This window comes from Gasterosteus aculeatus, chromosome 9, assembly GCF_964276395.1.
Source record: "Gasterosteus aculeatus chromosome 9, fGasAcu3.hap1.1, whole genome shotgun sequence".
Lineage (NCBI taxonomy): Eukaryota > Metazoa > Chordata > Actinopteri > Perciformes > Gasterosteidae > Gasterosteus > Gasterosteus aculeatus.
Window position 1 is genome coordinate 11,371,121 of NC_135696.1, and position 21,794 is coordinate 11,392,914.

Below are 21,794 nucleotides of genomic sequence, written 5' to 3' on the forward strand. Positions count from 1 at the left end.
TGGAAGAAATAAACTCCAAGCAATATAACAACTAGTTGCACTTGTCTCACAGTAACGTTATCCCCAACAATGCATTGTCCTTCACTACGGTCTTACCCCCCCTAAAAAAAAAATTGTTATTGTTCAGAAAGCAGAATAGTTTGACATCTAACAATTGTTTAAACATAGTACGCGCTTTGGGAAAAAACAAGACGGAAACAGGATTTACCAAAGCAACACAATTATATTAGTCTCAGCAGAACATTAGACATAATGACAGCAAAAGAGCTGACTGGCTCACCTTTTAACATCACAGCTTACCCCTAAAGCTGTTACAAAGGAAAAATAAAGGGAACAGATCAACTGAAGCCAAAATATGCCTACGAAATAAGCCCTATGAACTTCAGTAAAGGTTTTGTGCTCATTCCAAGCCGTATGACGACTGCAGTTACATTCATTGGCTTCCTGGGGATTAAGCACGTTAAACAGTCCAATTGGCCAAATTTATTTCATGTCCAGCGTAAACCTTAATCATTCTTGTTTTAGGTGTTCGATAAAAGCAACAACATAAAAATGTAACCATGGTGCCCTTTTTCTTAAAAAAAAAAAAAGGAAATGCCATTAAAAAAAATGAAATATAAATATATAAAATGTATAAGTAAGTAAACAACATATGCCTATTCTTTAAATGCATTGACTGCATGTTGCAGGTGTTTTAAATGTCCTAGCACAAAAAAAGGGTGAAGCGGGGGCCTTTTTGATAATAGTTGTATGCTACCATTTTAGGTATGATAGTTGTAGACTTGACAAATCAAAATATATTTAAAAATCCAAGTGATAAAAACGTGTACAGCAACATTTTTTACATACCAGGTGGGGGTTACAACATGGTCAGAAATAGTAATTCGCGTCTCCGCTGTTCTATACCAGGGAATGAGCTTACAGAGCCCAAAAGAAATAAAAGAAAAACTAAAATAGAGAAAATGTGTCCAAACTTTTGACAGGTACATCAGATTCTTACGAGTATTCTCACATTACACACGTATATCTCTCTTCCTGAATACATTCATATTCTCACTGGAACGGTGGTAGTTTTTCATTGTATTTTATGTACATTTTTGACATGCTTTTTCAGATGGCCTGACTGTGAGAAGCTCTTGGGACAGTGGGGACAGGAATATGGTTTCTCACCTGTGTGGATATACTTGTGCCTTTTCAGGTTGTTGGAGTCTAAAAATCCTTTCCCACAGAATGGGCACCAGTATCTCTTCTCCCCATTATGCCACCTTAAATGCACATTTAGATCCACCCTCCTAGCAAATTTTTTTTCACAGAGGGTGCAGTGGAATGGTTTCTCTCCTGTGTGAATCCGTATGTGAGCTTCCACATCACGTTTTGCAAAGAAACCTTTGTTGCAAATCTGGCAGATGAAAGGTTTAATCTTCCTGTGCACCATATGGAGGTGTTTGGTGAGGCCAAAGCTGTAGACAAAGCCCTTCCCGCACTGATGACAGATATGGATCCTCCCATTGCGATGCACCCTGCTATGCCGTTTAAGACCTCCTGAGTCTGGGAACCTCTTCCCACACAGCGTGCACGAGAAGGGTCGGCGACCCGCGTGGAGACTGACATGGCTTTCCAGGGCAGCGGCGCTGCTGAGGACCCGGCCACACTCGCCACACTGGTTCTTAAGCAGTCGCCTACCAATGACTGATAACGGCTGTAATGGAGATACAATCGGTGGCCCTCGGACAGGTATGGGGAGGAGAGAAACACTCGGGGGGTAAACTAACATGTGACTCTGCAATCTGGGTGAAGACGGCTCTTTATTCACCCCCACCAGAGGAGTCTTACTGACCGAAGGTCTGGGATGGATCCACACAACTTTGGCTGTACATTTTCTCCCCGTCTCACAGCTTGCACGACTCTCCGCTAATTGGCCAGTTTTTGATCCATTCAGCAATTTTGACTGACTACAATTTTTCAAATTGGCTACCGTCTTGGGTTTTTCCACATTAGCCAACTCCTCCGCATCAAACATTAATTTCTGTTTTGGACCACTACCATCAAGCAATAATCTGCGTTTCTTAGCAGTAGCAGTTTCCCGCGTATTTCTAGGGCTGACACCATTTTTAACCGATTTAGGCCACCTAACACTTGACAAACCTGTTACACTTTTAGTGTCTTTATTGCTAGACCGGTCTGGAGTTATGCTATAACTAGGACTGAAGGAAATAGATTCTCTGTTATTTGGTTTACTGCTTGAACCATCTTTCGGTAAGGTACATCTCCTACGGCAGAAAGTAGTTGATTCATCAATAGACCGTTTCGGGCCGGTACTTTTAGGGCGAGCACAATCTGTCGTTGAATGAATCCACCTTGGAGACGCAGAAATGTTTTTGATATTTTTAGAGCTCAGAGTGGATTTTGTCTTTTTTGGGCTTTCCATTTTGTTAATTGAGCTAGACCTCCTCTGACTTACCGAAATGGATTTAGTCTTTTTAGGGCTTTCCCTTTCTTTAATTGAGCTAGACCTCCTTGGATTTACTGAAGTGGGTTTTGACTTTTTAGGACTAGCACTTTTTTCCGTTGCTGTAGACTCCCTGCGACTCACCGAAGTGGATTTTCTTGGTGTCAGGCGTACACTATGTGTACCTGAACTAGACCTCCTGGGAGTCACAGCAGCCGATTTCCTAGTAGCCTTAAATGTCGTAGAACTGATTAAAGACGGTTCAGCAACAGTCTTCTTGGTTCCAATTCCTGCTTCGCAGGCTCCAGATCTCCTTAGATTAACAGGAGTTAATCTAATTTTTTGGGGAATTGTATCAACGGCTCCTGAGTCCTTTGGGCAGATGGGAAAAGGGTCTCTAGTTCCGTCTTTACTTTTTGGATTTCCATTCTCAATGACACACCTTTTAGGAGACACAGTGCAGGTCTTCGTTGCTGTGCATGGTTCTGAATTAGTTTTAGTTCTTCTAGTTTGCAGGCAAGTTTTGAGATGACTTTGAAGTCGGGCCACAAGGGATTTTTTCTGTAATTCCTTCTTTTTACTGGGGCTCGTTTCTGCAGCTGCGGCTTTTACTGAGTCATTAGAGGAAACCTATAAAAAGAAGCATAATGACAAATTAACCTTGAATATCTATACAAAACGAATGAGTTTATGTTTAACAAAGTAAAGACCCAAAAGCCTTATATTGCTTTTCACCTAAGAAATGTTTACCTTTTTGGGGTCTTCCGGTGCAGGTGTCACTGCCAGCTGTGTCAGGAACTGGGATTTAGTCATCTTCAAATGAAGGTCAGATATATTCTTGCTGGTGATGGGGGTCAGATGCACAACAGCAACAGATCCCTTCTCAGCCATGCGTGGGCCGTTAGATGATGCCCTGTCTTGCATTGCAATGCTAATCATCTCCCAATTAGAATAAGAAGCCGATTCAACTGCTGTGCAATTTTCAGCAGACTGTTCAGTCTTGATTGTTGTTGATAGCCTGCTGTCAGCTGGATCTTCATCCAAAAAGGTGCAGTTTTCAAAGGATAATGATGCAGTTTCTTGAATTTCATCTGGCTCTTTGGACATCTGCGAGGTATTTGCAATTATAGCAACAGATGTTTCTTTCAAATTGGTACAATCGTCGGCGGATAAACCATGCGTCTGAGATGGTGGCGGGGAATGTTCCCCTTGTGTCTTTTCTTTCAAAACGGATTGACTTCCACTAGATCCATCGATACGAAGTCTTGAAACCAAGACTGCTTCGTTGGCCGATATGGGAAATGGCAGTCTCGTCAGTCTGACCACTGCAGTGAGGTTGTTTTCAACAGACACTGGGGTTGGCTTTAGCTTATCGGACAGGTTTGAACTGGAACAGGTCTGTGTAACTGCATTTACCAGTTCAGAAACCGGGGCAGTTTGTTTTGGAATTTCTAAGTTGCGCAAAGTTTGATACTTTTTCTTAGACGATATTGCAGATACTTTATCTAAAATAGTTTGAGTGTCCACAAAAATGCTTATGTCCTTGGATGAAGGAATGAACTGCGGCGAGGAAACCATAAAAGCGTCAGATTTCGTGGAATCTTGCTTGGATGTCTGAACAATTGTCTTTGACACCGGTCTCTGAAGTCCAATTCTTATTTTTGGACGTGCTGTAGTCCCTGACTGCAGGTCAGTCGAGGTGGTGGTTGACTGTGAAAGGCCAGGAGGGAATAATTTCCTGGACGTAATTTGTGTAGATTTCTGAGGATCGGAGGAAATTGAGGAGGTTTCTGCTGTAAAGCGCGGCAGTGCAGCACTTTTCTGTGCAGCAACAACTGAAACAACAGAAGGAAGCTGGGGTGGCAACAGTGCCTCTATTTTATGGCAAATTAATGAGGATACTGATCCTGGCTGGGAAACTATTTTATAAGACACCGCCTGATCATGATTGCTGGGTACCAAAAATGTTACCGGAGGACAGGGAAGGTGCTGCTGCGGTGACGGTACACTTCTTTTTACCGCAGTAGTTGATGGCGTGGTTGTATTGGATGGAGTAACTGTGTGCGATTCTTTTGCAGTTACCACGTTGATGTGGCATTGAGCTTCATTAGCATGTGATGCCACAGGAGCGATACCAATTTTATTTTTTACCAATTGGGTTTTCTCTGCCGGAATCTCGTCCACGGTTTCTAAAGCACACGCACAGAGTGCAAACTGGGTTTGAGGTGGTGCTGCCGTTTGTATTATGGTGGTCAATGTGTCTTTTTCTGTTGACTGATTCATGGCTTCAACCAATAGTATTGCATCCTGAAGGGTAACAGAGGTGCAGCGTTCCGGGGGCTGAATATTTGAAAGGTTTAAGGTTTCATTTGCAGATAGAACTTCATTGAATGGGGGCTTAATTGCCCCTTCTTCACTTGCCATGGAATTATGTTGAGATTCAGATGGTTTCTCTTTTTCAGAGAAACATATTTTACTTAAAGTTGTTTCTGAAACAGTGAGCGAATTTCCAATTTCTTTTACTGGATGCTGCATAAGTTTAGCTTTCTTGGATGGTCGTCCTCTTCTGTGTTGTGCCCACTCAAGTTTGAGACTACCCCCAATCTGTGCCACACCACTTTTTAATTGTTCACATGTTTCTCCTGTATTGAGCGACGTAGGCAGTGACAGTTGTTCTTCTGTAGATTTCCCACCTACACAATGTTGCTGAGAAACACCAGCCGGTTCACCTACTGACACTTTGCCCTCTCTGTCACTTTGTTGGGATTTCCCAGATGGTTGCTCTTTTTCGAGTGTTGCAACCTCTGACTGCTGATGTGCAACTACCAATGGATGTTTTTCAGTTGTTATGAGTCGATCCATCTGTATGAACTCAGAATCTTCTAAATTGTCTTTTGTTTCAGCGAATGAAAGGACTAGTGAATTCCCCAATTCAGGCGATTGCTTCTGGGCTCCTTGTAGATCTCTCTCCCTTCCTAAATAGGGTTCCAGGATGCCTTCATTCTCAGCTGCAAAAACAGAGGCTTGTGGTGAACCTGGGCACGGCAGTTAGAGAAAAGTCAGATGAATGAAAGGGTGATAATATTGAGTAACAATTTCTCAAATTCTGAGAAACTTCGTTAAAATAGGTCTTTAACACCTCACCTGATTTGTCACTCAAGTCTAGCCCACTGACCGGGGCCTCAGTTTCCTCCTGCTTCAGGACCAACTGAGAAGAATCATAGGACTCCTGCAAGGATGGAAAAAAATTATAATTTCCCATAGACAATAGGGAAATATGTTTGATTGCTTACACACACCCACACACCTGTTTGACAAATATAAAGGCCATTTGAGTCGTTCCCACTCCATAGGTGTGGTCCTGCAAACTGTACTCCATCTTCTCGTAGGTGCATTGTTGCTCATGGTTTTGCCGTGATGAAGGCCTCAGTGGTTGACATTGCTCAACCAGCATTGTGCGAACCGGTAGAAGGTCTGTAAAGAAGCACACAAAAACTAGTGACATACAGATTACCTACAAACAAGATAAAAACATGCATTCACCACTTTATTTTAAAAAATGAAGTGAGATGGTACGTACGATAGAGGGGTGTATTGTTTCTCCTTACAAATACTGATTTGATTTGACTCTCACCGTTGGATTAAAAAGGATTTGTTCAGCACTGACCAATACCTCATTGTTGGATATGGGATTCTAATGTTAAATACTTTATCTGACCAATAGCATACCCATAACCGATTACTAACCGCTATAATATGGTTAGTAAAAATCCAGCCTTCTGATGGGTTGAGAGAGAGTCACAGGGTGTACTTTATTAGAGCAATAAGGTCCGAGGGGCTGTACTTTATCATCCAATAACGTAACAGTTCGGGGGTGTTTTCATTCAGCATTGCAATACACCACAGGAAGTGCTGGGGGCGATCGCTTCTATTGTCTACATCAGGGGTCCCCAAACTACGGCCTGCGGGCCGCATACGGCCCGCCTCCACATTTGACCCGGCCCCCTGAACAATACAGAGACGGGAAAAAGGCTACTGGTTATGGTAAAATGGTTGTGTCATACAAGTAATTACGACTGCTCGACGGATCGCGGTCCCTTTAAATGTTCTGTTGTTGTTGATGACGTAGAGCCCGTTGATAGGGAGATTACAGGGCTGCGCCATCTTGTTTTTTCATCCGTTGTGAAAAATAAACGAGACACACGCTTGTTCTCAACTTTCTCTTTGGAATGCAACTTCCACAATAATGGCAAAACGGTGTGGTAAGAGAAAAATTGATTCAGAATGCAGGGTATTTAACCCGCAGTGGACACATGATTACTTTTTTGTTCAGTTGAAAGAAAAGGCCGTTTGTCTCGTCTGTCAAGAGACGGTGGCGGTATTCAAAGAATACAACCTGCGCCGACATTATGAATCCCGTCACAAAGACAAGTATGCTAGCCTGCACGGCCAAATGCGAGCAGAAAAAATGTCTAAAAGCTAAAAACTGGACTGTTCGCTCAGCAGACTACATTTGTACGGCAAACTCAGCTGAACCAAGCATCAGTTCGGGCCAGCTTCCGTGTTGCTCAGCTGTTAGCAAGCTGCGGTAAATCTTTCACTGAAGGAGAGTTTGTCAAGAAATGTTTGAATGTTGTTGTGGAGGAGGTTTGTCCCGAGAAGAAAGATGTCTTTAATGCCGTGAGTCTGTCGGCAAGTACAATTACCCGACGTGTTGAAGAAATTGGGGGTAATGTGTATGCCCAGCTGCAGCAGAAGACTAAAGATTTTCAGTTTTTTTCATTAGCACTGGATGAGAGCACGGACGTGCAGGACACCGCGGAGCTTCTTATTTTTGTTTGTGGAGTTAACGCAAACTTTGAGATGTGCGAGGAGTCTTTGTGACGGGATTCATAATGCCGGCGCAGGTTGTATTCTTTGAATACCGCCACCGTCTCTTGACAGACGAGACAAACAGCCTTTTCTTTCAACTGAACAAAAAAGTAATCATGTTGCCGACATCGATGAAGCCCAGCCTTCGTATCAGTTTGAGCTGGCCGAGTTACAGAACTGTGATGTTCTGAAAGACGCATTCAAGCCCAACAGTCTCATTGACTTCTATGCCGCCCTCCCAAATGACACCTACACTAACATAAAACAACACGCAATGAAGATGTCCACACTTTTTGGCAGCACGTATATCTGCGAGCAAACCTTTTCACGCATGAAACTCCTGAAAACTCCAACGAGATCAAGATTGACAGATGAACATTTGCATCAGTGTTTGAGACTGGCTGTGACTAGAATGGAACCGGACATTCAACTTCTCTCCAGCCAGGTGCAGGCCCACAGTTCACACTGATGAACACACAGTACATAGGGAAGCTCACTTTTCTGACTTATATCAGTCATTCTGTGTATCAACAAATGTAATCCTAATAAAATCTATTGGGATAAAAATCCATCTCCACAACCATACTGGTATTGAAATGCATTGTGCTGTATCACTTAGTTTGGTTTCTTAGCCTGCTTGCTTTGTGCTTTTCAGAGGGAAGTTGATGAGAGGGAGCCTACAGTGGTGTCTACTGGGCTAGCCTATGGAACCTACAAAGAACACAAGAACTTTGAGAGACATTTGATTCTGCTGTGACAAGTGAAGTTTACCTTTTATCTAGGATTGTGCATGGCACAGCATAACTTTCTTTCTGTGAAGAACCCAGAGAGGGTTATTTGATCTCAGAAAGGGTTATTAATATTTGGATATGTGTGGTGCGCTGGAGTGTCAGCATGTTTTCTGGAAAACAATAAATGATTACATTTAGGGACCCCTGCGAATGTCACACCTTTTCTGTTAGAAACTGACCCTGGCCCCCCATCAGAGAAGGGAAAAGTTATGTGGCCCTCACTGGAAAAAGTTTGGGGACCCCTGGTCTACATGCACCAAGGAAAAGAAGAAGTTCGTCAAGTTGAACGTGGGAGAGTCAAAAAGGTCTGGGAGTATTTCTTCAGCAAACCAAACCAAAACAGTCGTTGTTTCACAGCAGCATGACGGCAAAGCCGGGACATTTAAAACGTGCTGGAGCCACCACGTCTTCTCCTCATGGGTAAGTTTAGCTAACTAAAGTAAAGCTAGTCTTGTTAGCTTATTGTAAGGTTTACACTTACGTGTTGGAGAACAGAACGTCTCGTGGAGGATGCTTGCTAACGCTATTATGTTAAATAGTGTAGTAAATCTGTGAATTATTGTAGCCTGTCTCTTCGTTTGTTCTGAATAGTTAACGTTAACCATCACTTCACACAAGATTGTAGAAAAAAAATAATTTCATAGCAACACAATTACGAGAGATCTACTCTAGCATAATAAAATCCTACTAAAGCCTACAACGTGATAATTAAAGCTCTGTGTTTTTGGCTCTCTTTTAGTACTAAGCAAAGGTTTGTGCACGAGTTTGTCCTTCGTGCAGCCTCAGATGAAGGACTCTGGACAGAGAACATCCTCAACATGCTCGTCACTTGCAAAGACTTCATTGCACTCTTTACTTTTAAATGCATATTTGCACTTGCATTTTGTATTACTATTCAATGTATTTGTTATGATGATTACATATGTATCAACTTGTTACTCAAATACATTTGAAGTTCAAAATCCAAAGTTATTAGATGGAAATAAACGTCACACATTGTAGCCAAAAGGAATATTTGCCTCTTTGTTGGTTTCCACACTCATACACTGTGGTAAATAATCGTAAGATGGAAAATAAAGAAGTTGCATTATCTTAATACAAACAATAGCATTATTGTATGATCCAGCCTGTCAAAACTGACCGAATTTGGGCATTCTTCTTCCATTAATAAATGTCCAAATAAAAATAACGTCAGTTTTTAATTAGGTTTCTAAGTACATCCGTTGACATGTAATAGATGTGAAGTTACAGTCTTAACCCCAACACATCAAATTACAAGAAGTCATAGATTCAATAAATATAGATTATAAAGTTCATTCAGCTTGTGAAGGGATCAGTATACAAATGTTTTGACCCAACCTGATGGTTGTTGTTTGAACACGCCATAATGCACCCAGATAGCATGGTATGGTTTCCCTCCCATTTTAGAGCCCACGCTTTAGAAAGGACTGAGCTAAGCTCAGCTGACGTCACGGACACGGTTAGAAGTTGATATGTGTGTGTGTTTCATAAGTCAAGAATATCCGGTGCATTTGCAATAACACAGCAAAAAGCATTATAAACGTCACATTATCTCAGAATAACGGCCACAGATATCAGAACTCACCGCATTGAATGGCTCGGTCACGTTTAGCAGAGCCTTCGCTGGGCCCTTGAACCGGATCAGCTTCCCTGGTGCGAACAGAAGGTTGGTTTCTCGCGTTCTCGAATTGGCCACATCGTGTTTTGAGGTCATCGTTCTCCTTCTTCACTCGAGATATTTCTGCCTTCAACTCGTCCACCATAGTTTCAAAAAGTTTCGTGGTCTCAGCGATTGCACCCTTGAGCATTACCTCCATGACAGAGGAGTATTTTGTCTGAAACTCGTCCGCCGACATTTTGGTATGGTTCACCGCTCATCCGAGGGAAGTTAATAGTCCACTTAATTAAGGACGCATCTCCTATACCGTTATTAGAGTCGTGGATCTATGCGCTGGCTCAACATGGCTGCTTCCCGTTGTAGCCACATGCGGCGCCTGCTTTGTGTGACGGATATGGACGGAAGAAAGGAGGTGAGCGTGACGTTATATCCGGTGTAAACTGTGGCTGTTAGCGACTGCGTCCGCTAAGCAACGTGTTTGTGATGCGACGGGAGACGCATGTTAGTGACGTGGGCTTGCAGAAACATTTCTCCAAAGATGGGACTGCAAAGCAGCGCATAAATCCCTTCGTCCGTGTTTTTAACAGTGCTGTGTCATGCAGACGACATAAGTACTTTATTAACAAGGTTGCAATAAAAATGAGTTATGCTTACGGTCACTTACATAATCTCCGTTTCTCGGTCATGGTCGTTATTTCTCGTGAATGGCCGAATGATACGCCGCTACTTACATATTGCAAGGAACTGTGGGTCGAAAATGGAAAGGAAATAATTCCGTTCCTATGCTAAAGGAGCTAAGTAGGGAGCGTTGAACCTCCTTTCCTTGGCATTTAAGTAATTCAAACAGCTCTTATCATGACGGCCACTTACTTAGTTAGAAACCTCCCTAAGCAAATTTGACAATTTGAATCCAGTCTGTATGCTTTTCTATATAATTTAATCAATTGGTCGGATAGCTATAATCCGGTACAAGTGTAACATATTCACTAACATGTATTCTCAATCAGGAAGCGCCGTCTTTATCGCGACACCCATGCAGCCGAAACGCTTAAGATTGTCCCAATTGACCTTCCGTAGTTAGTATCTACGGTTCGCGGAATCAACAGGAAGCGACCGCCCAACGGCATTTCGCACGTTACGTTACAGCTAAGAATTCCAATTGTTCATTGGCTGCCAAAACTAACTTTCACTAAAGATACATTATATGAAGCTTAACGGTGATTGTGTTGTGTTTCCGATGATGGCTTATCGCAGGAGTTGGAACCAAGCTTTAACTCTGATTCTTAACTAGTGCGGTAAGCTAGTTAGCTAACGATAATGCTGACATTTCAAGCCACTCGCAACATTGGGTTTTGCTTGGTGGAAGTAAACGATAAATGTGGACCGACCAACATACGCGCAAGACTGTTTTATCGCTACCTGCACTGAAAACTACGTGAACGACCCCACTTTAAGAGACCGCCGTTAGCGCTGCTCATCCTCTGCCCAGTCTCATCCAGTCGGAAGTCATTTGTGTTTCCACGTTAATTCGATTTAAACGTCTTTGCCATAATGGCCGAAACAATAGTAACGTTTCAATCTCAACTCTCTGGCGTGATGGAAACGGTCTTCAAAGCTGCCATGTATGAGATCACGCGGCTGGTGGAGGACAGTTTTTTGGAAGAGGTGACGAGGTGCAGGGAGCAGGTTGAGTCCCTGAAGAGGCGACTAAAGTGGTCGGAGAGTCGCCGTAAAGACCGAGAGGGAGACCGGAGGGGGACATGTCTCGACTGTGGAAGAGTAGGGGTGTCCGATGAGGACAATCCCATCGCGACAGGTAAGTCCGAAGCGTAATGACCTGCATAAGCATGAGGGTAACATTTTTGAAAATCATAGGTGAAAGAAAATATTTTTTTCTCAAACTACATAATGTATACAAATGTGCCCTGGAAAAGCTTTAAAAGTGAAGCCAATAAATATTTTTGAAACTGTGAGGGTTACTGCTTTGTGAGAAACCCACCAAAAATGTGCTTCTCAAGTTTCCTCTGATTTTGCATTTTATTTCTATCATCTGCCACAGAGAAAAGTCTTAAACAGGAGAGCGTGTTGCAAGAGGTAAATGACTCCCAAAGCACCGACGGGGGGGCGCCTTGTCGTGCAGCGGAAGAGACAAGACCAGAGGCCCACAGGGCCATGATGGCATCACAGGTAGAGGGCAGTTTACTACACTCTTTTGGCTTAAATCAGAGGTCTTCAACGTTTTTCAGGCCATGGTCCCCCAAACGGATGGCGAGATGGAGCAGGGACCCCCTATTCCACAGAGTTTGGTCGGCCATCTTTTATTTCTGAGCTTTGCGCTCTTTAGACGTGAGCATCCACGCGATGTGATTGGCTGGTGCCTGTGCTGTCGTATTTACATGAAAGGGGCTGTGAATGAACCAGTGCCCAGCTTGAGAGAGCTCCTCCTGTGGGAAGCTGAATGTGTGTGTGTGGCGGACTGAAGGATAACGTCTTCTCAATCAATTTATCCGTTCGCTACCATATGTTGGATTCATGTTAATGTGTATTTAAAGACCATAAATACAATTCTGATTCTTAAGAATTTAAATTTGTGCGGAAAAAATTGTCTTTTCAACCAAAGATTTCGCGACCCCTCCCGGTAGTACCTCCGTGGACCCCCTGTTGAAGACCCCTGAAACTACTGAGACCCCTCAAATGCGAGAGTCCTGCCTGTAATGCTGACCGTATGGTTTTTCTTGAGGTGATTAGAGTTAAAGCCTCCTGTATAAATTGTTTTACTTCTCTCCCAGTCTCCAGGTGTACAGGGTGGCAAGCTGAATAGGCTGCTCAAGGAGGAAGCTCTTCAGATCACACCAGAAACTGAGTCCCAAGAGAGATGGGGAGTCAATTTGGATGGTTGGTCTCATAGTATGTACACACATATTCAGCAAAGCTACTGTCAAGCATATTAATATCCTGGTAATTACCAAACACATAACCTGAGTAATTAAGTTATTTCGACTGCACCGGCATATTGGGAAATCCTACACCAGATGGCAACATTCCTCTACACTTGCTCCAAAGTTGTTATTTTCAGTGTTTATATAGTATTTTCTTCTTTTATTTACCAGAAACAGAGGCATCAGCTCTTCCGGGGCCCAGTAAACGTTTCATTGACCAGAAAATCCCAAAGAGTAATTTGAATTGGGAAGCTGGCTATGGCCAGAGGCCAAACTCAGGCCAAGATGAACACTCAGGTGACCCATCCCAACCCCTTTTCCAGAGCAGGTATGGTATGGAAGAATTGGGCGGCTTTGGCAAGACTGGCTATGGAGACTCCCATATGATAGACATGGATAACTTGGATGGGTTGCAAGGATCACCATCCCAACTGGGTGAGGATCTTAGCTACATGGGGCATTACGAGGGAGATCTGGAAGCACCAGAAGGAGCCGAGCATCAAGATTATCAAACAGGTGCTTCACGAAATAGAGTGGCTGCGGTCGGTTCACCTGCCGGCTCTCCCACTAGGACAAACATTGATGTCAGCGGAGAGCTCAGCTGTTTATTGATCAATGAAGAAGGGTATCTACAGGACCCAAGTATGTTGTACCCTGAAAATGTGTCTGGCGATCCTGGCGGCAGGGAGAACTTCAGGGGCCCGGGCATTCGCGGTGACCCATCTTTAGACAGCACGGAGGACATGTATAGACAGTCAGATGCGTACAATGACACCTTAAACCTGGGAGAGAGGCTTCAGCATCCGGCAGCGGGGAGAGGGGGGAGGAGACAAAACTGTAACCAGTGCTCCATGTCGTTCCCTGATTCAGCCTCACTAAAGGCCCACAAGCAGACACATAAGAGCACCGGACAAGTGCCACCGTACTCCTGCACCCAGTGCGGAAAGACTTTCACGCAAGCCTGCAACCTCAAAGTCCACCAGAGGATCCATTCGGGGCAGGGGCTTCACCTCTGCAGCCATTGTGGGAAAGGTTTCTCTTCTTTCTCTGACCTAAAGACACATAAGTGTGGCCAAACAGGTGACAAACCGTACTGCTGCACTGTATGCGGGAACAAGTTCAGTCGTCTCTGGAATCTTAAGTTGCACCGGAGAATTCACACTCAAGAAAAACCTCATCGGTGCACTATGTGTGATAAGAGCTTCACAAGGGCGGATATATTGAAAGTTCACCAGCGTACCCACACGGGGGAAAGACCATACTGCTGCACTGTCTGTGGACTCAGCTTCAAGCGCCTGGATCATCTGAAATCGCATCAACGCAAACACATGACAGATCTATGAAGCTAGGAACGTTTTGGGGGAGTTTTGGATAAAAACCTTTTAACGTTTTAATTCCTTATTCTTCAGTGTTACTTTTCTTCTCTTCAAACAAATCATTTGTTGTTTGTTTCTATTTATATAAGAAAAAGATGCTACACAATTCTCCCTGTCTTGGTGAGCACATTTCACATTTTTAATAAAGTTCAAAAAAGTATATCTGTTGTCTTTTTAAGAATTACATTTTTATAGCAAAGCAGTGTGTAAGATTTTGTGGTATCTTGTAGGGATTTTGCAGTTTGTAACTTAATACCCCTCAGCTCACCCTTTACTGTCCCAGCATGTCAAAGGATGACGTTAAAAAAAGGCTCTTCAATATCTGCCATTCAATCTCTCTAGAATCATACACACTCCCTTAATACTTTTGTTTTCATTTCTTGAAACAAACTTTGAGAATTTTTACTCAAATTACATGCTACTGTAAATCGGGGAGCATAGACTTAAGGTGAGAGGGACAAGGTGTATTGTGCAAAGTTGATAGAAAAAAACAGTCCAGTGCTGAACCCTGTTGATGTAAATGATGAGTGTGGCAGTGGAGACACATAACAAGGGAAATCCTGGAAAATAACGGAATCATCCAACTGACAGAGTAGTTTCTTCTTATTGATAGATTTTATAACGGGTTATTTAGAAACCCCCCTTTGCTTGAATGGCTGAGTAGAGCGAAGGCAGTAAATAGTTGTCAATGGTGGCTCTAACAGGTGTCAGAGAAATAGTATATTTATACCCGCCCTCATTTTAGAAAACTCCAAAACATAAAAGTTGTGGTTGATGTTTAAAAAAGTGTGAAAAAAAAGGTTCAGGATTTAAACTTCTATAGCTGGGGTCTATCAGTGTAGTTGCGTTTTTCTCCAATGTCCTCCATTTCTACAAATGTGTATTTTTTGTCTTCCTTTAGTTGGTCTGCGGTCATTTTGTTCTGCCTGATACCAAATGGTGTGCATGGTTCAAAACCTAACTTTTATTATTTGGCCAGTAAGATTAAATGAAATGGTAATGATAAGACTAAATTGTTTTTGGTAACAAGGATGAACAATTGAAATCAGTTTTTCTGCTCCACACATCTGGAACAAGCCCCAGAGAATCTGCTGCTTTAAAGCCACATTAAAGACGTTTTTTTCGCTGCTGCCTTTATCCGACCATTTCAGCATTTCAGAGTTTTGGTAGTCAGATTTTATCCTATTTGTTATGTTCTTAACTGTTTTTTAAATATTCTTGCGCTATGCTTGGATGTTTTTAATGGGTTTATGTGAAGCACTTTGAATGGCCTGTTTTTAAAATGCTATACAAATACAATTGCCTTGCCTAAATGTAATAAAATGGTAAATGCGTCTGAAGAGAGGCCTAATTCACAGCCATTTGCTGTCATAGGAGAGTAAACACAGGAGGAGTCAATCAAATGAAATATTGTTGCATGCTAGTAAGTTTTTTCCAGTGAGGAATTCAGAGGGCCACAATTGTTACTGACAGCACCCGTGTTTCCCTGTATTGACATGTACAAAGTGGGAGTTTCCTCAAAACATAATACAAAAATGTAGAGGCCCAGGTTTTGATGTGGTAATAAATACATATAGTATCAAAAATCATAATAAATAATACTTGCTCCTCATTTTAATCATAGGCATCTTAAATATAGTTAAACATTTTGAATGTCAGTTCGTGCCTCCTTTTAGTGAAGCATTTCAAGACAGCTTTGCAAGATAAAAAAAGACACATTTCTAGCTTAAATAATGAGCTCAACTCGGCGCAGCCAGTTGGTTTTACTTTATTAAAACGCGTTCTGTCCTCACAGACTGCAGATAAGGCCACCGTACTGCGTCGGAAATGACGTCACGAGCAAAACCAAGAGGCAACACAAGCGGTTGTTGAAAAGCTAACCGGGTCGAATGCTTATTAACTTACTCGTGAATTTCTTTAGCTAAAAAAAACTCATGGGCTTCACAAACACAAGTACAAATAGTTTAATACTTGAGGCTTGACAATGGTTTCCACGAGCTGTTGTTGCCTAATGTTGCGGTTTGTTGACATTTTTACGCTTTCACCGTTGGATAGCATACAGATGCTACCGTTGAGCTAGCACCATTAGCCTCCTAATAGATGACCATGATTTTCATCAAGACAATCCGTATTAGTTAATAGCTCGTTGTGCATCGTTAGCTCATCCTTCCAAAGTGTATCCGTTCATCAACTGCCTGAAATATTCATCTCCAAGAGGTAAACGTTAACCAATGGTGTCGCGTTAAAGCGTATAAACAACATGGTAGCGTTTCCCGAGGAGAACCTTTGACGTTGTATTCGAGTCTTGATTTTCTCACAAACACGCGAAAGTCCACCATGTCGGACCTGGACACCCTCATCGTGACCTTTCAGACCCAGCTGTCGGATGTAATGGAGACCGTAACAAAGACAGCCATGTACGAGGTCACGAGGTTGGTTGAGGAGGGCTTCTTGGAGGAGATGCAGCGCAGGAACCAGGAGCTGGAGTCCCTGAGGATGCAGCTGCGACGGGCTGAGACGAAACTAAGTGACCAAGTGGGGAAAGACGCAAGAACAACCGGGTGGTGCGTTGGGTGTTCAAAGGGTGATGTGCCACTGCGCGGTGGTGATCCTGCAGAAGGAAGCCCCACAGAACAGCCAGCTGGTAAGTACAAGGAGAGATATACTGACACACACTGCATGTAATATACTGCACGTTGTATCGGGTTACACTACCTTGGTACCTCTGTTTTCCAGATATCTTCAGGGCCTGCGTGATCAAAGAAGAAGGTGACTCTATGGAAAGGTGGTCAATGTGCTGCGCACAGGAAGTCATACCAGAGTCGGAAGACAATCCTACATGCACTTTTAGTCCTGAGAGGAAGCGTCTGGTGGGTCACAGTACTGTCTGATTGGAGTTTAAGTCATTGTTATGCACATCCTCTCTGGCAGGACAATTCCTCTCAGAGTAGACAACTAACAAAACAAATGTTATTCTCTGATATGTTCTCTGTGCTGCAGACCGAAGAGGAGGATGCGTTGCCGGCGGTGGATGTGAAGGATGAAGATGCAAATAAGCTGTCTGGTTTTTCTGTGCATTGGAGGGCTCCTCTTGATTGTGAGTATTGTGCACTGGCCATTGTTTTCAAGTTTGAACATCTAAATGACATATATTTATATATGATATAAGATAATATCTTAAACACTTGAGGAATATCAGTACTACTACTATTAAAATAAATAACAATGGGACTGAAAAGAAACTGTATTTGTAGTTTTAAAATGTTTGACAAAGTTAAAAATAAAACGAAAGCCTAATGAGCCTCCATTTTACGTCAAGGTGTCCTTACAAATGATGACAAACGATTCGAAACTAAGAAATGTCACTTATTTTTGAAACCCCATGACCAACACGCATACAAGTTTGCATAACTACTATGTCTGTATATTTGTGGCAGCAACCAAAAAACTTTCTCACTAACTGTCTACTACCAATCCTATCTGTTTTTCTAGATGAAGTGGAACCTGAGAAGACTGAGGCACAACCCGAACGAGCTCAAGAGAGCCGTGAAAAACTATTGAGGGATGTTATTGCACAAAACACGCAGGTCCCTGCTACATACGTTTTTCCCAAAGACCAGGAGCCAGCGCACGTGGCCACAGAGTCGTCTTTAGTGGTGGACGGAGGCTGGACCGGCATGGCTGTCACAACAGCCGCTTTACTGCAGAATGACAGATTTTCATCAGAACCGCACTGTGATTCAGTCAAAACCAGTAGTTCTCTAAAGCTAACTGAACAAGAGCTGTCCAACTCGCATGCTGTCGCAGCACATGTCGATGTTCTGATTTCCTCGCGTGCAGATCAGATTTCATCCTCTGCGTCCCCGACGTCGAGACTGCAAAACAGTGATGCGTATGGTGTCACTATCAAGCAGGAGGTGGTCGTCGATTCGGATGTATGTGTGGAAAGCGAACCTAAAAAAAAGAGGACAATGATGTCCAGGATGGCATCTTTCTCATGCTCGGTTAAACATCACAGAGGGAGTTCAGATGCATTTAAGCAGAACCGCATTTCCCACAAAGCATCTGTGCAGGACGTTAAGAAGCTGCATTCCAAAGTGGCCGCTGGTCTCCGATTACAAGCTGCTGTTCAGCACCTCCACGGGCCGACGAAAAAGGCTGCTCACGCACACTCGAACAGTGCTAACACAGCACTGTCTATAGCTCCCGTAAACTTAAATCCCCTCAACAGAACTCAGTCCACATCTAAAACGCTTCCTCCACCATCTCTCTCATTGCAGCGAGTTCACCTGGGCGATAAACAGACCGCAGCACACAATCGGACGGGTGTCCCTTGGGTCACCATCAAAGCGCAGCAGTCCGCAAACGCCCTTCGCAGCGACGCGCTACTCCACCCGGACTCTGACCCTCGCACCGTACCCAGGCATCTCCTGCGCTGCGGTGTGTGCGGGAAGTGCTTCCCCCACCCCAGCAACCTGAAGGCCCACCTGCAGACGCACACAGGCGAGCGGCCTTTTTGCTGCTCCCTCTGTGGTCGCAGCTTCACCAAGCTGAGCAACCTCAAGGCCCACAGACGGGTCCACACAGGGGAGAGACCGTACTGCTGCTCGGCCTGTGGCAAACGCTTCACCCAGAAATGCAACCTGAAGCGCCACCAGAGTATCCACCTGGATGTATGATGATGGAGAGCCAGCGTTAAGAGGGTGTGTTCCTTGTCGATGAAGGTGCTAGTGTTTTTGTAATGTTCTTCTTGTGTACTTCTCTCTTTAGTGATTTTACCAAGTGATCCTCTGCAGTGTGTTGTGAGTCATGCCGAGATAGGTCAATTGTCACTGGGTCAGTAAATATTCTGTGAATTCAAGTCCAGCGTATCGGTCGACTAAATTGCGCTGTTTTTTAGCACAACCATACTTACTGTGTAACTGATCAGGGCCTTTATTTATTATTAACCTGCTCTTCAGTCACGCTCAAAAACCTATATGAAAGAAATTCATTAAATTACCTCCGTCTTAAAAATACTTAATGAAATACACCAGAGGTTTTGAGAAGATCGTAGTTTGCTCATATATAAAAACACTAATACTAAGATACCGTATCATTGGCCCTGACTTATGATGACTAATATTTATAGGAACTGCAAGTTTATAAATGTGTAGCTTTAACATACTACTGCTTTTAAAAAGGATCTTTCACTGCTTTTCAGTTTATCTTCATTTGGTTTCCTATTTGTGTACAATTATTATTTATCCCTAACCATGTGTTTTCATGTTACAAATGAATTAGATTACTTTTGATTTCCCTTGTGCTACTTTTTACTGGATAAAAAGAGAACTGATGTTTCTTTACAAGACAAATTAACGTTATTCCCCTTTTTCTGATTCATATTTATTTTATACAATTCATAATCTGAACAAATATGCTGATTATTTCATAGGCTAGTCACATGATGTGAACCTCTTAAAATAGTTTGAAAATGATTTCTACTTGTTCCTTAATAAACCCTACCGTGTAATTCCCAAAAGTCTGGTTAAGAGCACATGTCATGTGACTAAAACATTACATAACATCATAATAACATTAAATTAAATTACAGGAATTAAAAATTAAAAGTATGATTTGCCTCTGTTCAAATAACAGCTGACCATTTTGTAAGTTATGGCGGAATTTAAATTCTGACTGATTTTATGTCCTAATCACTTACAGCAACTTTTTTTAAGCATCTTTAAAAATAACTAACTCACAATTTCGTTTTACACCACTTTGTGTCAGGCTCCGACCTAAATATCACAACAATAGCAGATATTGTCAGATGACATTTTTGTCCTTTTGCTGGGCTGCTAATGTACTGTTTTGAATGGAGGATATAGTTATCTTAAAGTCTGTAGACACACACTTAGTCGCTCAGTTTCCAAGCCTGTGTTTGTGCTCGTTACGTATCTCCTGCTCCGTTGTATCTGTAGTTAGTAGGGCATCAATGTGCAGCTGGTACAACAGATCATTTTCAATTAGAGGAAAAAGCTAGCAACGGCTCAACTTCTTCAAAAAGACAGCGAGAGAACGTGGATAAAAGCAATTATTTTTTAGATGATAACTTTTCATTATTGTGTTCAAAAATATCTATGAAGAGCAATTGAGAAATTCCCATTTAGCTAAATCTCCAGTGGGTGAGCGGTAGTTTGTTGAGTGTTTGAGTGCACAGGATCCACATATCCATCCTCCTATGTGTTAGCCAGCATAGAACTTATGTCAGTGCTAAAACATGAGCTGCAAAATGTGTCATGTGAATCGCTGTTTCTTCTTATTGGACCACTGTGAAGTTTCTCCTGAAAATGTTTGTTACTTAATTAAAAGAAAAAACCTTAACCCGTATTTTGCATTCTACCTCTTCTCCCAACCCTCCACATTTGGTGGAGAGTCCTGTTTTTTGTACTGACTTTTTCTTTCTAAACACTTCAGTGAATCATAAACCACAACTAGAATGCTGTATTATGACGAATAAGAGAAACACGTTGTACTGCGGGGCTCTGTTTGGATTTTCTTTTGGCAATGTCAAAAAGCTAGTTCAAACTAAGCTGTTTTACAACACGCCAAAAACATGATTTGTTCACATTTGAGTAACAAAGCTCAAATGCAGATGAAATAATTATGTCGCAGGAAAAGGAGGAAGTTAGGGGATGACAGAATATGGCAACCAAGTGTGTACATACCGCCTTGTGTATGGATGTCAGGGGTTGGTGGTACATATCTGCATAGTAAATATATTAAGGAGGTGAGGTTGGATACATTGTTCAACTACACATTGGACTCTTAACATTAGAAAAATACACTGTTTATCATTTCAGAAACATTATCTCACTTCTCCCCTTAATAGCTGCACATGCTTATAATTGCCAACATATTGAACGGACGCCTACCTTTGATAAAGTACTTTAATCCACAGTGTTTCACAAACTTCAACAAATACCTTATTTTAAACCAAAGTAATCTTTCCCCTAACCAACCAAGTTGTTATAAAGCTTCTGAAAGGTACGGTACGTGTCCTGCCGACAGTCATGTCGGATAAGAAAGGGCTTCTGCGTTTATCACACACACACACCCACACACACACATACACACGTGAACCGGGAACAGAAAGCTCAGTGTTGAAGTGCAAAGCAATATTGTCACCGGAACATATCCCCTGCACATGTGAACATTCTCCCAGTGTGATGCATCACAAATACAAGATATGAAATGAAATAGAAAAATGGGGTCAGAAAATATGCTCCCAGGCACTACTCTCCCTCCACCAAAAAGAAAAAGGATAACCCCCTAACCCATTTAGCACAGCCCCTGAATGACCTTAATGTAGCACATGTGACGTCTGCGCCTCTGTATTGCTTTACTATTAAGACTGGTTCTGGCTTCAGATTCCTCCCAACCCCCGTTTTTTTAACATGTTTAAAATGATAAGCTCAGCACTGTTTACTGTTTTTCATCCTGTGTCTTTCATTACAGAGCTGGAGCCGGAGCTGGAAGGGACAAAGGAAAATGAGAAAAATGGAAGATGAGAAAGGAAGCAGAGATAACGTGTCAAGTGATAATGGTACTTTGAGCAAGACGACGAGATAATTACAGTTGTTGGATAATTCCCATCTCAATTTCCTGATATCGGATGGAATCATCACCACACCTACATCCTATTTTTCAAATTTACAGGGCAATTAATAGTTGAAAGCATGAATGAAC

At 42.5% G+C, this 21,794-nt stretch overlaps 3 protein-coding genes across 5 annotated transcripts; 2 read left to right on the forward strand and 1 right to left on the reverse strand.

Annotated features, from left to right (window-relative positions):
* Positions 1–203: 203 nt before the first annotated feature.
* On the reverse strand, positions 204–10,158 carry LOC120824968 (uncharacterized). Of its 2 annotated transcripts, none has more exons than XM_040186192.2 (5): positions 9,719–10,158; positions 5,757–5,923; positions 5,594–5,678; positions 3,200–5,457; positions 204–3,079 (listed from the first exon to the last, which is right to left on the reverse strand). In XM_040186192.2, exons 1-5 carry the CDS (start codon positions 9,987–9,989, stop codon positions 1,076–1,078), a joined length of 4,785 nt encoding a protein of 1,594 aa, XP_040042126.2. In that variant the 5' UTR covers positions 9,990–10,158; the 3' UTR covers positions 204–1,075. The 2 variants fall into 2 exon arrangements, with proteins under 2 accessions (XP_040042126.2, XP_040042125.2); XM_040186191.2 differs by having other exon boundaries at positions 3,200–5,484; positions 9,719–10,154.
* Positions 10,159–10,748: 590 nt separating this feature from the next.
* On the forward strand, positions 10,749–15,398 carry LOC120825249 (uncharacterized). Of its 2 annotated transcripts, none has more exons than XM_040186770.2 (4): positions 10,749–11,567; positions 11,811–11,938; positions 12,541–12,658; positions 12,862–15,398. In XM_040186770.2, exons 1-4 carry the CDS (start codon positions 11,303–11,305, stop codon positions 14,031–14,033), a joined length of 1,683 nt encoding a protein of 560 aa, XP_040042704.2. In that variant the 5' UTR covers positions 10,749–11,302; the 3' UTR covers positions 14,034–15,398. The 2 variants fall into 2 exon arrangements, with proteins under 2 accessions (XP_040042704.2, XP_040042705.2); XM_040186771.2 differs by having other exon boundaries at positions 12,541–12,646.
* Positions 15,399–15,822: 424 nt separating this feature from the next.
* On the forward strand, positions 15,823–20,429 carry LOC144383041 (uncharacterized). The gene is made up of 4 exons (XM_078080586.1): positions 15,823–16,710; positions 16,803–16,936; positions 17,067–17,163; positions 17,559–20,429. Exons 1-4 carry the CDS (start codon positions 16,404–16,406, stop codon positions 18,743–18,745), a joined length of 1,725 nt encoding a protein of 574 aa, XP_077936712.1. The 5' UTR covers positions 15,823–16,403; the 3' UTR covers positions 18,746–20,429.
* Positions 20,430–21,794: the final 1,365 nt, after the last annotated feature.

What these genes read in the sequence shown, in the direction of transcription:
- LOC120824968 (XM_040186191.2), bottom strand. Translation starts at nt 9,989, where the DNA reads ATGTCGGCGGACGAGTTTCAGACAAAATACTCCTCTGTCATGGAGGTA. An exon ending in CCTTTATATTTGTCAAACAG is followed by an intron (nt 5,679 to 5,756) that starts GTGTGTGGGTGT and finishes CCATCCTTGCAG; the next exon opens with GAGTCCTATGATTCTTCTCA. An exon ending in AGACTTGAGTGACAAATCAG is followed by an intron (nt 5,485 to 5,593) that starts GTGAGGTGTTAA and finishes TGCCGTGCCCAG; the next exon opens with GTTCACCACAAGCCTCTGTT.
- LOC120825249 (XM_040186770.2), top strand. Translation starts at nt 11,303, where the DNA reads ATGGCCGAAACAATAGTAACGTTTCAATCTCAACTCTCTGGCGTGATG. An exon ending in GGACAATCCCATCGCGACAG is followed by an intron (nt 11,568 to 11,810) that starts GTAAGTCCGAAG and finishes CATCTGCCACAG; the next exon opens with AGAAAAGTCTTAAACAGGAG. An exon ending in TTTGGATGGTTGGTCTCATA is followed by an intron (nt 12,659 to 12,861) that starts GTATGTACACAC and finishes TTTATTTACCAG; the next exon opens with AAACAGAGGCATCAGCTCTT.
- LOC144383041 (XM_078080586.1), top strand. Translation starts at nt 16,404, where the DNA reads ATGTCGGACCTGGACACCCTCATCGTGACCTTTCAGACCCAGCTGTCG. An exon ending in GTCCTGAGAGGAAGCGTCTG is followed by an intron (nt 16,937 to 17,066) that starts GTGGGTCACAGT and finishes TCTGTGCTGCAG; the next exon opens with ACCGAAGAGGAGGATGCGTT. An exon ending in TTGGAGGGCTCCTCTTGATT is followed by an intron (nt 17,164 to 17,558) that starts GTGAGTATTGTG and finishes CTGTTTTTCTAG; the next exon opens with ATGAAGTGGAACCTGAGAAG.